Source organism: Hesperophylax consimilis, chromosome 23, assembly GCF_061612785.1.
Source record: "Hesperophylax consimilis isolate HC1 chromosome 23, BYU_Hcon_1.0, whole genome shotgun sequence".
Classification (NCBI taxonomy): Eukaryota; Metazoa; Arthropoda; class Insecta; order Trichoptera; family Limnephilidae; genus Hesperophylax; species Hesperophylax consimilis.
In genome coordinates this window covers 8,393,309-8,406,768 of record NC_142858.1, presented here as the reverse complement: position 1 = coordinate 8,406,768, position 13,460 = coordinate 8,393,309, and the positions used below count along the sequence as shown (strand labels likewise).

Genomic DNA, 13,460 nt, shown 5'->3' with positions numbered 1-13,460 from the left:
AGCGCAGTTTAGTGTCATTTCACTTCAAGTGCGTTTAACTATAACGAACTTAAAAACGGTAATTCAGTATTAGTGGTTCTTAAAATTATTCCTACAGTGTGCCTTACCCAATACAGATCTAATATTATAACACTAAATACACTGTTTATACAAAGTGATGACAAAACTTAGAACAACAGTAATAACAGGACAGGACAAAACAAGAATATTAAAACTAAAACATAATGTAAAACAGGAGGCAGTTTGTGCTCAGAAATGAGAATATTCTTAGCAGACATTTAAAAAGAGGCAACCGAAACCAAACGAATACCGGAAGTTTTAGAATATGGCTTATTATGCTGTCATTCTTTTTAGTAAGAACCTTAAGGGCGCTGTGTTACGTTTTAAGTATTATCAGCGCCTTGGTTCATTTGCGCCTTGGAGGTCGGCACCCGGTGTAAGCCGCTCCAATTGCGCCCACACTAGACCGGCACTAAATCTAATGTATCAGAATGAAAACGCACTATAAAATAAGTCATATTTTTATAAATATAAAAAGAAGTAGAGGAAGCTTTGGAAAGGAAAAAGGTAAGAGGGGTGGGTAGAAAGCTGGGGGTCAATGTGTCGAGTAGTCATCCCTAATATTTTAACCACACATGAGGTCCTGAGGAAAGGGTAGAGTAGGAATCTGGGGGTCAGTGTTTCCAGGAGTGACGGACGTATGAATCCATCCCTCCCACTGCGGTGCAAGGCGATTGATCAAGTTGGATATGGATTGGGCACGGTTAAATGCATTTGTGCAGATTTTTTTTTTGTAGCGTGTAACGTTTATGTTTAAACGACTTCTAGTAACCGTTTATTTTTGGAAACTGGAACGCCCACCTCTAGTTGGTAGGGCAGGTACTTGAATAGGGTAGTAATTGGTAAGGCCGCAGGACCGGTCCTGTGCAGATGCAATTGGAGAAATCTGCTCCAGACACCGACTTTCCAAAGAGCTAAGGAGCCAAGACGCTCATAATACCTAACGGCTAATACGGCGCGCTTCAGATTTTTACCAGCGCCAAGCTCCGTTTGGCTCAGGGCCGGCCCTGTGTACTAACTGTTATTAGGTTTTGCTAGCCTCAGTCCTGTTAGTTCGTGTATCCAAGGGCGGGATGGTCCAAGAGAACCAACATTTACGGTAGAAGCAGTCGGGAAGAGCTTGGATTCGAGAAGAAGTGCTGGCACGTGGTGTGGCGATAGCAGTTTGTGTACTCTGTGCATCCGAATTTAAGTAGCCTCTCGACTCATTCGGCAGAACGGCCGATCTTGAGGTGGCCCTGTTTCGTTGTGTTCGAAAGTGTAGCGTGTTTGTGACATCAGCTATTAGCTATGTAACCGATGACACAAATATTCATAAATGCTCCTCTTCCCTCTGACACAAACTACTTCCCTTCAGCATGTTTATTGTTTCAAAAACCATAGGCACGATGAAACGGTTATTTTTTGAAAATCTCTTATAATTCTGCTTAGGTAACTCTAATAATTATGCTATTTCCCAAGTACTTGCTATGCAGGGGAGAGTCCGGGCTTTCTATCTGTATTGTTTAGTTTCAAATATCTTTGTTTGAAAACTTATACGAAATAAGTAATTTAAAAAGTATATAATTTTAGTATGCGAAAGATTCAAGAGGTTTCCAGAAAACCGGCTGAATGGCAGCACTGCTCGTTCTGACACACCAGCTTAATTGACAGTACGGTGACTCGCTTCGAGCAGCTAAAGTTTCAAGAGCTCTTCTTCATTTAAATTAACTATTTTCTTGCGAAATTCATAGTAAAAAGTTCTATAAAATGTGTCTCCAGGAGTAAGTTTCTTTTTGTGGAAATATACAGACCTTTCCTAACAAACTTGCATCGTGGGTTACTCTAACTTGATTCGAGAAAGAGTTCAGTCTGCTAGAAAGAGGCAATGGATGAAGTAGTTCATTGTGAGACCTTCAATGGTGAGAATCATGTATAAGCGAGATCAGTTTTAGGCAGCGGGTTTTCATTTCATTTCAACTGCTTGCAAAGTTTGGTTTCACCTTTATTAATACCGAGTTATAAAGCCTCTTGCACCGTGTGTCAATTTACGAAGTTTATTTATTATATATCTATAAATAGACCTTTTATTAATTTATCGATTGTAAAAAACTGTTTTTTTGAGAAAGTATTCATCTGTATTTTATTAAATAATTAATCTGTTTACAAAGTAAAATAATTAATTATTTGCAAACCAAAATAATGCATTAAATTAGTTTTTGTTATGTTTCTCTTTTATAGAATCAGGCGCTTGTGTTTAAAAGAATAGCGAGCATTAAGATGAAAAATATATTGTATCTGTAATTAATTATGATTTCAGGAAATATGGTTATTACCAAAATAGATGTAAATATACAAATTAAAACGGTTATGTTAATTGATAAGATAATTTCAACATATTTTTACATTGGATTGATCTTTAAACGGTTTTATTAGGTGTTTATCGTTTTCGATTGTATTTACTATGTGGTAGATACACGGAAAAAATGATCCTGTTATAAAGGTAATAGCATGCCAATTTCTTGTTACAATATTAGTCATTCGGAATATATCGAGAACACGTGTTCTTTTTCCCAATAAATATTAGGACAGAATGTGACAATATCAGTATTTTTACACGTGTTTCGGCGTCCTTATAAAACACGCTTTTAACTAATAGTTTGTTAGGAACTCTGTCAATTCATTCGTTAAAGTCCCGTTTTTAACAGGAAAAAGAATAATTTGACCAGATTTTTAATAAATTAACAATATTTTAAATATCAGTAAATATTTTTCTCTGTGTATTTGTTGTTATCGACGTTCTCACTACTTTGAATCAATTAGCCAATTAAAAATAATGATCATCTTCTGAAACATTGAAGTTACTCGAATTGACTTCCTTGAACCACCCTCGCTACCGTAGGCAATCAGTCCACTACCCAAAGTCTGTTCCGAGTCGGAAAATTTGCATGTTTTGTTTTTAAAATAAACAAATATATTTCAAAATGTTAATTACTATTTTTTATTACAATACACTTTTATTACATTTGTTCACTTACTGTTACTGTCACGTTATTACATTTGTTCACTTCATTACATTTGTTGTGATATTCCCTTAATTTTTTTTCGTTTCAGTATATTCCAGCCCTGATAAATGTGAAGCTATGAATGTAAGTACTTATGCATTAAACTTTCAAATTTGTCAATCGGTAACATTAATTTTATTAATACATATATAAATATATATATTTGTTTTCATTTTTTTTTTAATACTATATCTATTGAGTTTAAATATCACTGATTTATGTGATACTGTACTGGGTTACCGAGAAAGGGTATTTTCATTTTCTGTAACCGAATAGGGAAAAATGACAGCAATTTTAAAATGAAATCCTTTGATGTTGATCCCTTTTAATTGGCTTGATCTCGTTTAATAAAATAATCCCCTCGCTGATGTCCGTAGTAGGTAATGACTAAACTTTTAAAATTAACCGATGACTGGCTGACTGCATAACGCTTTTAGCACGTTGGAATTTGTTTTTCCATTAAGTGATTCATTACTGAAAGTAAATATTAAAAAAAAAGATAATGTCATGAAGGTACAAGTAATCGAAACAATTATTTTATTGTAATATTTATGAATATTGTACATATTTGTTTGTTCGTATGTTTTTTAATAGGTATCTATTTATACACATTTTTCATACATCTAGCAGGAAAAACATATGAAATACAAAATAAAAATATAAGGTAAAAAAGGTTAATTGGTTTAAGGTGACTAAAATAACACTGGTAAGTACCTTTGTGCACGAATCATAATATTGTTTTAGCACACACCCTACGAAAAGTGCCAAGACTTGTGGTTTCCTTTACGGCTTTTGTTAGGATATTATAAAGTTTGTCCTTTAAAAAACACGCTATTTTATGTGCATGTAACATTAGTTTTGGGAAGCCTAAAATCTCGGCAACTTGTAAACATTTTCTTGTTACATTAGTTAAGAAACGAAGCGGCAAGAGCACATCGATAAAGTCGGCAACTAAGTTACTACCATTATTGTGGACTAAATAAGCATAATTTAGTTAAGACCTCTTATCCGCAATCTGCGGTCGTTCTCGGAAACTGACAAGTTACCGACACTATCAAAATGAAAATTAAAAAATATATTTATTGCACAAAAAGAGTACAAAGGGTATAGCTTATGGGTTACATCCTATTTCTTCCAGCTAACTCAACAAATACACATTATATTACATAGCCCAACAATTACATGTTGTATGTAAATAAAAAATAAAAAAACAGAGGTATTTAATTTAAGGTGTAGTGATATTTGTTTAAAAGAAATGTTTTTAGTGATGATTTAAATTTAAGTATGTCGGTTATTTGTTTGATGCTACGTGGAAGGTTGTTATATACTTACATGGCCATGGAGTGTGGTCCTTTTTGAAATATAGTTTTGTTTGCTTTTGGGATTAATATCTGTGAACATTGTAGCGTGTTGAGTTTTTTTGTATTGTTTTTTTTTTTATTTTTTTTTTATTTAGTTTTACATATGCACTTGTGCTAGTGGGTCCAGATCATAATAATAATAATATTTGGAAGATTTTCATAGCGCCGTTTTTGTGAAAAATGACCACAAGGGCCCTGTAAATAAATAATACATTTCTACAATGATCTTTGTTATTAGATAGTTTACGTATAATTCGAACTATTATCAATTTATATCTAATATATTGCATCCACCTGTTTGGCGACCACTAATATAAAGCTATATGTACTTGATTGATGGAGTTGATGCTAGAATGTACATGTGTTATTATTCTTATTTATTTATATACAGTTTATACATAATTGATTCATGATATACACCCACAACAGTAAACGGTGTGCGACCAGCGACCACATCTGGAACACATTAACATTGTTCCAAATTATCTAGATAGATTCTGTGACATGTGACGTAGGTATTATCCAGTGCAATAAATTTTGTTTCTAATTTTTAAGACAGGAAATTTTTGTGTAATTATATTCGTAACAACATTAATTGACAACAATACTAAAGTATAAATAACATTACAGAATGGTGAAAGTACCTAGATGTTATTATCATGTTTAGTTATCTTCAACTGTTGATAAATAAGTAAGTCTTTATTCGGAAGTACCCAAGAGATAGATTTTGCTTACCGTAATGTAATTTTTTTATGGATATTGATATATATTTTTTTAATTTCTAACTGACTTGAAAGCGCATTTATTTCAGATATGATCCTGTTTATTTCGGCGTGTTATTTGTAAAATACCAACAAGAAACTCTCATTTCTCGAAGTTAGTTAAATTTGTATAAAACATCATTGCATGCCACGGATAGGTGGAAGGAAGGGAGACGTTTTATGACACGTAATGCGAGTTTATAGACGGACGGAGCCTCATGAAATCAATCATCATTTCATATCAATCTTTTGATATAAACATTGATTCCAGCTGTAACCGATTACTTCCTGTGAGATTCATGCACATCAAGCTGGGTGGTTTTCAGAGTAAAACATATTTTTTAGCTGCTAAAATAAATCACATCCAGGCAGCTTTTAAGGATTCCTTAGCCGATAAAGCCGACACCAGGGCGATACTGAGAGTATTTTCCACTATGGAACGTGCAGCAAACATACCATCTTTAATTAGTAATTTTCGAAATAACACAAATTAATCAAATAAAATTTACTTGCGCCCGCCGGGATTTGAATCCGCGACATCCAGCTTGCTAGTCGAGAGCCTTACCTCTCGATAACGGAGGCAGTCAAAAAGTTAGAAAGAGATGTATATATCTACATAATATTAATGTTTGTCTAATTGTTACATGTAGATTTCGAAATCCATTGCGGTATGTGGAGGTGAGCGCACATGGCTGCATGCCATTGGGTGACTTTTTATGCATTTATATGGATTTTAAAACAACGATGCAACTGTTGCAGTTACAACGCCATGCGCGCCGGGTATAAGCCATGGATTGTTTGCGTTAGTTGAACTCGTAGTATGCGTCGGGCTCCCACCCAGACACCGTTGGTTTAACTACTATGCTAGTAAGTGCTCCATATTGCACAAGCAACATTTTACCCTTGTAAAGTAGAAGTTTTTCGAATATTGTCAGGTTATTCGTAAATCAGGGATGTTTGTCTTTCTTTTACAAATAAATAAACAATAAATAATATTTAAGTACACAATATTTATTGTATTGTACATTTTTTTTTTCGTTTTTCCCTGATTTACGACTTGCGGGAGATTTTTAAGTAGTGTTGAAATCCATTTAATCGCGTTGTGTTTCATCCCAATATTCAATTTTCTCAGTAGAATCTCATGGGATACCCTTATGTAATGATTCTTAAATGTATGAAGTTACATTAGCAATAGCATCTTTATGCTGAAAAATATAGTAAAACCGGACTAGGTTTTATTTATTTCTGGGAAATTGACAAACTGTTTTTTTTAAATGTTGAAATGAGACAGACTGGGTCATAATTAGTTACTTGTTGCAGATCTCCAGTTTTATAAATAGTTGAAATTGTTGTGTTCTTGCAGTTTGTTATGATGGATTTAAAATATACTCCTTTATGGATTTTAAATATTCCCTTTTATAGATTTATGGATTGGTATCGATACGTATGGGATGGGACATATCGTATGGGATCGATACTAGGGCCATTGCTTTTTGCCATGTATACCGCTGACATGATGCAATCTATTAGACACTGTATGTCAAACATGTATGCAGATGATACACAACTATATTTATCGTTTGAAGTATGTAACGCTCATCTAGCGGTGGAAATGATAAATAGTGATCTACGTAGAGTTTGCGCTTGGGCACAAGAGCATGCACTACTTCTTAATCCCCAAAAAACTGTTGCTATGTTAATGGGAACTAAAAAAAATATCTTGTGTAAGAAATAGAGGGCATGATGTAAAAATAGATGTAACCACTATTCCCTTTGTTGAATCTGCGCGCAACCTTGGAATATTGGTGGACGGTAAACTGAGGTATGAGGAATATATTAAAAACAAGTCACAGTGGTGCTATTCGAGACTTCGTCTGCTGTATAATATAAGAGATCATATATCAATGAAATTACGAAAGATTATTACTGACAGTCTTGTTCTCTCAATATTGGACTATGGAGACACAGTATATGGTCCCTCTTTACTGAAAAAAACCCAAAAACAAGTACAACGAGTCCAAAATGCATGTGTCCGATATTGTTATAATGTCCCGAGACGGGATCATATCTCGCCTTACCTCTATCGGCATCAGATTCTAAATATGTCAAACAGAAGGAAATTACACCAATTGTGTCAAATATTCAATTTTATGAATTCAAAGGTTCCTGCCTATCTGTTTGACAGATTGCAGTGGTCCCGTGACTCTCATACACATAGTATGCGTCAAAGAAACCACTTACTCGTTCTCCCCAAACATAAAACTACTGTGTTTGAGGGGATTTATAGCTATTCTTCGTCAAAGCTTTGGAACGAAGTACCACTGTCAATTCGAATATCGATATCGTTGCATTGCTTCAAAAAGCTTTGCCGCGAATGGTTGCTATCGTTACAATGAAGGGGATACTTAGGTAGATGTGGTTGCGATTATTGTTTATTTTGAATTTTTGTTGACTATAATTATTATTTTGCACTGATTTGTATACTTACTATTTCTATTTTTATTGTTTGTGTTGATTTGATTTTTTATTGTTAATATTATTTCATTGTTTATTATTATACCTAAATATGTATATATTTTTATTATTATTATATTGGAGGCACTGCTGAAAACCAGCTGCATTCCCGGAGAGATCCGGAATGCATAGTTGAGCAGTGACCTTTTTGTCAATAGAACTTATGTTAAAAAATATGTATAATTTATCTATTGGCAAATAAATGTTTTTTTTATTATTATTATTTTCAATATTCCCCATTATGGATTTTCGAACTTATAATATGTACAGTTATGATAGTACGTAATATGAGTCGTGTAATTTCTATACCCGCTATATCAACTTTCATTGATTTGGAGAAAACCGCAAAAAAATGTCACATCTCTAGCGTACATAAGTCATTGCATTACAATTTTTTATATAATGAATTGGGGTAATAAAATTTCGAGAAACATTTATTTTTGTACATATGTCTAGCAATAATTAAGTAATTTCGATAAATAAAATGGATAAAGCGGATTTTGATACTCACTTCGTGATTTTGAAAGTCAACTGAGCCGACATGGCGGGTTTAGAAACACACGCGTAGATCATTTTGACACACGAGCGTGGCGTCAGAGCGGCGGTCATATTGTATTTTGGCAAAATAACTGCTTGTGATTGGTTGAATTCGATACAGCGGGTTTTGATAGTAACTTTCTGTATGATAAAGCGGATTTGGTTTCTCACTCGCAGTTTTAACATGGTTTTTTTGGTCGTGATAAGGAAGGTTTTGAAACTCAATTTTAGGCTCCTCTTGTTGCTCGCAAAAATGTGAACAAGATGTCATACTCAGATCATTTTGTCAAAAAATCGGATATAGCGGGTATAGAAATTATAGGATTCATATAACCAATGGGATTTATAGATGATACTAACAACTAAAAGTATAAGTGCTTACTTTTGAAAATTACTTGTGCTCTCGTATTGTTGTAGCCAGTCTTATAGCAAAACGATAAAAATTTTGTCACTTGTATATAAATAATGCATCAGATATAAAACGCAACGTTTTCGGAATTTTTTATCGAATTAATAAAGCGAAACTCTGCTGTGTAAGTATTTACTTAATTCGTTTTATTCGTAAACACGTGAATTCTTTCATCCGGCAATGTGTTTCCTTGCTATTTTTAGGTTTCAAATCCCCGTTATTCATGAGATTCGTACTGATTTGACGCGCACGACAGCCGCACAGCCTCACCATCACACGACCCACACGAAATTTTACCGTGAATAGACCAAGACAAATGCAAAAAGAGCTCTATCCACTACCTAGTATTTCACTTCATGAAATACTAGGTAGCGTATCAAGGAAGTTCTAAATTATTAAAGTCACTTATGATTTCTAACACTCATTTCAGGCATTTTGACTGAATCATTCAGTTTCTAAGAATCATAATATTATTATTATTTCCATTTAATATTCCCCAGTCGCGTTATAATAAGTAGTATTCCTTCCCAAATGCGATTGTAAAATAATTGTAGTATCTAAGCAAAACGAATATATCATCAGTCACAAATCATCTCCAACATAATTTTGACTGCAGTATGTAAATAATTGAAAGAATTAATTAATCTACCCTTTAGCATGCTCGATGTTCTGAGACCCTGTCTACGGCTTGGGAATTTTTTGCCGAAGGGCGCGTTTTTTGTGATCAAAGTGGTTTACGAGTATTTTACCCGTTTGAATTCCTAGGGGTATCTGCACGTTGTTTTAGCACGAGGTGGAATTGCGTGGAATGCGATTGGCCGGATGAATAATTGCGCGGCAAACAAATTTTTAAATTGCTTGAAAAGCCAAAACAAATGCATGAGTCAAAATTGAAGATTTTATCTCCTTTTGACTGCTGTTATTCAGACCTGGTAAGAATATAATATATTGTTACGTACTTAGTAGGTAGTTACAGGTGAATCTTCTTAACACTCTTGCTTGTGAAGTGGTGTACTGGAAGGATAAAAAAATATTTTGTATGTGTTGTAAACAGGAGTTACAATCTCGATTGAAATTATTTTTGTTAAATTTCGGTGTATTCAAACGTGTCCCCTTTAAAGATTTGCCAGTAGCCTCCTGTATCTGTGATTCAGCAATTTTACGTACGTAATGATTGACAAATTGAAAGGATAACACAAAATTTAAAGAAAACTAGTTGTCTATAATTTATTTTATGTATATTAACATTTGCATTAAGTTTTTATAAAAAAAAGTGGTGCTTCTTTTAAATAAATACCGACAAAGAAATAGAGATTTGTTTTATTTTTTATTTTTTGTTTATTGCAGAAACAAACAGTACATAATTACATAGATGACAATAGTTACAAAGTTAGTGCAATAATTGGTACCAATGACATGTCGCTGACATTTATACATAGGAGGTATATTATACATTTTAATATTATATTATATTTTTATATTATACATTTTAGATAAATTAAAGAGGGCTGGAATTAAGGTTTTCTCAGAAGAGAGATAAGTTTTCACATTTTTAGTATTAGCCTGCGTACAAATGGAATTTTTGATGTAGTAAAAGTAGAACTTGACACGGATAATTTTCCAGGCGACCAAGGATGGAACTAACTTACGAAATAACATTTTTTCAAATCATTGTCGACTGCTTCGATAAGTTTGTTGACCCGTAATGCCAGTTCTTTTAATTTTTGTGTGCCATTATGTGTACACGTTTTTAATTTTACTATTATTCAAACATTTTAGGACCAAAAGAAACTTAACATTTTTTACAGTTAGCTCCTTTTCCCCGGACCCGGAGGTTTCCAGCTTAGAAATTTTATGTTAATTGCGTGGATTATTTCACGCGATTTCGAATAGGTAATAATTATAGTTTTTTTGGAATAAATTAAGTTAAACCTGAAATTGTAATATTTTTAATTATTGAAATTACTATCAAAATTGTCCTAAAAAATTAATTAAATCAATTGTCAAAATTACTATCAAAACTATCAAAAACGAAAGAAAAGTGGAAAAAAAAGATCCAGTCACATCAAGTAATTAAAATCAAGACTTCTTCCTTTCCGTGGAAATGATCTGACCACTGAGCTTATCCGATCATATCAACTTACGTCAATTTTATCTGTTTCCTACTTCATACTGAGAGCTACCAACTTTACCTTCATTTCTATAATGCATATTTTTATTGACATATACGAACTAAATGAAAACTAGATAGCGTCATTGATAAATTTAATTTATTTTATTTCAATGTGCGACATCTATTGTATTTTCTCTACGTCTAAGATGATTTTTTCTAAATAACTTAATGAGTAAAACCTCAAACTTGAAATACTTTTAATCATCGAAGACAATATAAATGATTCTCAAACGACAAATGCGGAATTTATTGTTTGTAACTATTAAATTTTTATACCTACCCCCAACAATTAAAAATAGTTTTTATAACTCCCTTTTTTTATTCTTTTCCGATTTTATATCCGGGTTAAATCTTCCCCATAGGAAAAACTTAACCCTTCCACACACTTTTCCATAAATGATCATCTAGTCAATCAACATTATGCAAGTGCATTAATTATATAAGCAAAATAAATACAAAACAATACAAGAACAATACGTCAACTCACCAGAGATCAAATGGGAAAATAATTCACCGACTCTAGATATTTTCATATCAGAGGGTTCGGCTCGGTAGAACTCCTAACAGGGTTTATAAATCCTACTGATCCCTCAACATAAATATTTAAAAAATCTTTCGTTATCCTACATGTATTTAAAATTACTGATTTTTGCATTTTATGTATAAATTTTTTGACAGATCTAATACGTGTGTAATATAATTTCTGTTGTTTTTATTGTAAAATAAATAAAAATATATAGCAAAATAAAAACCAAAGGACTATCCTATCACAATTTGCCAATTCTAACGCTGCGTGCTCTTAAAACCATTCACACTGGGAGACATGCGCGACGCGCGTCCAGCGGCCCTTTGCGTCCGGCGCGCGTCTTTCGCACCCTGAGTGTTTTGCGCTCATGCGGGTCTGTTAGTACCGGCCTAACAGACCCGCCGAAGATTTACAAATAATAAATTGTAACTATTAATTAGATTTACGGCTTTCAGATCACGGTTGTAACTTACTCATCACCCATTGAAAATCATAATAAATCTGTCGAAAGCGATCGTATCGAAATTTACGAGGAATTTTCGATAAAAATTACGTAAACTCTTCGATTGATTGACGTGAAAATAATAGTTTTATACATTATCTCCATCATTCTCTGAATTTCAAATAACAGTGAGCTGGATTAAGTTTTCTGTAACATTTTTGATTTGAATTGAATTAAACTTTTATAAAAGAAATACAGAGGTTTGAGCAGAGTTGTTGAATATTTCAAGAACTTCAATATCTTCACTACAAATCACAGGGTTGCAGAATAAATTAAAATAGTGGGATCTCACGCGGAACTTTTTTTGCGGTTGGTCTTCAGTAAAATAAATACTTCTCTTCACTGATAAACTTATATAATGCAGTACTGCTCATAACTAAAGAGAGGAAAAACTCTAAGATTAAAAAAAATCTTTTAGTTTCTCCACACAAAAGTACGATTTTTGGCACATTAAAGCAAGTTTGCAAAACGTTTTGAGCAATCGCTTGCTGTAATGCGCCAACTTTATATAGAACCTAAAAATATGAGACAATCGGTGAAATATAAGTTTATTCGTCGGATTTAAATCGCGGTAAACAGTTTATAATATGTTTCTGAATTAATATTTTGAAGAATGATATTAATTAAATCCAAATCCGAACACTCATTGCTCTAGTGGTTACAAAGCATTTCAGGAATTTTCACTGAATAATATTCATCAGTAATTATAACATAAAAGAATTTTTTAAATAATGTTTTCGAATAAAAATTCAATAGTGCGTATGGTATTTGTACCTCTTACCAATCTAAAACAAACAAAAGTCACTGGTATTATGCATTCACCTCCTGTGAATTCACCTGGTGTCCGTGTGTAGTTATATTTTTTTTTTCCATCTGTGACTTAGGTCCTGAGGGGAACTTCTCATGTTGTGTTAAAAATAAAAATAAAACATTATAAATGACAACATAATTGAAGAATGCACTTACCCGGAATTGGTGGTACGAACGAGGCGTAGTGCGCGAGGCATGAGTCCAGCGAGGTGATCTGTCCCTCCGCCATCCCCCCACCGCTGCCAATATAATTACCTATGGTTATTGTCTGTTCACAGCTCACACGTTACACGTTACAGAAAGTTGTTACTTTATCTTTTAAAGTTTGTTTTAACACATCTTGCTAAGAACACAACACCTCAAGAAAGCGGGCATCACATTTATTAAACTATTGCTTTATAAATTTACATACTGATTGTGGGTTACTTTTCGTTAGGTCAAGCATATTTTTAGCGTGTAGGTTTGTGTGCATATAATATAGCTATAAAGCTTAAAACGTTATAGATTCTAGAACCCTTCTTACTATATTATATGTTCGTTATAATTTGGGTACCTACCTACATGAAATTTTTACTTCAAATATGTACCTGGGTTGGGTACGACTTAACATGGGATTTTGTTATGAATTATTGTTAAAATATCTGGTCGATTGAATGGATTAATAGCCTCAACGCTGTCAATAGATCTCCGAAGCTTGCATTATTTTGTTGTTGATTATTTGGAGAAATTTAATTTTATTTTTGTCATATTTTTACTGTAATTC

The 13,460-nt window shown here is 33.2% G+C and overlaps 1 protein-coding gene across 1 annotated transcript in view; it reads right to left on the bottom strand.

The window, feature by feature from the left end:
• LOC149412288 (PDF receptor-like) overlaps nt 1-12,926 on the bottom strand; it is a 140,470-nt gene extending 127,544 nt beyond the window's left edge. The window contains exons 1-2 of the mRNA XM_089645698.1: nt 12,870-12,926; nt 9,646-9,700 (exon numbers count right to left, since the gene is read on the bottom strand). Coding sequence (XP_089501824.1) covers nt 9,646-9,700; nt 12,870-12,926 — 112 coding nt within the window. The remainder of the gene's footprint in view (nt 1-9,645; nt 9,701-12,869) is intronic.
• Nucleotides 12,927-13,460: the final 534 nt, after the last annotated feature.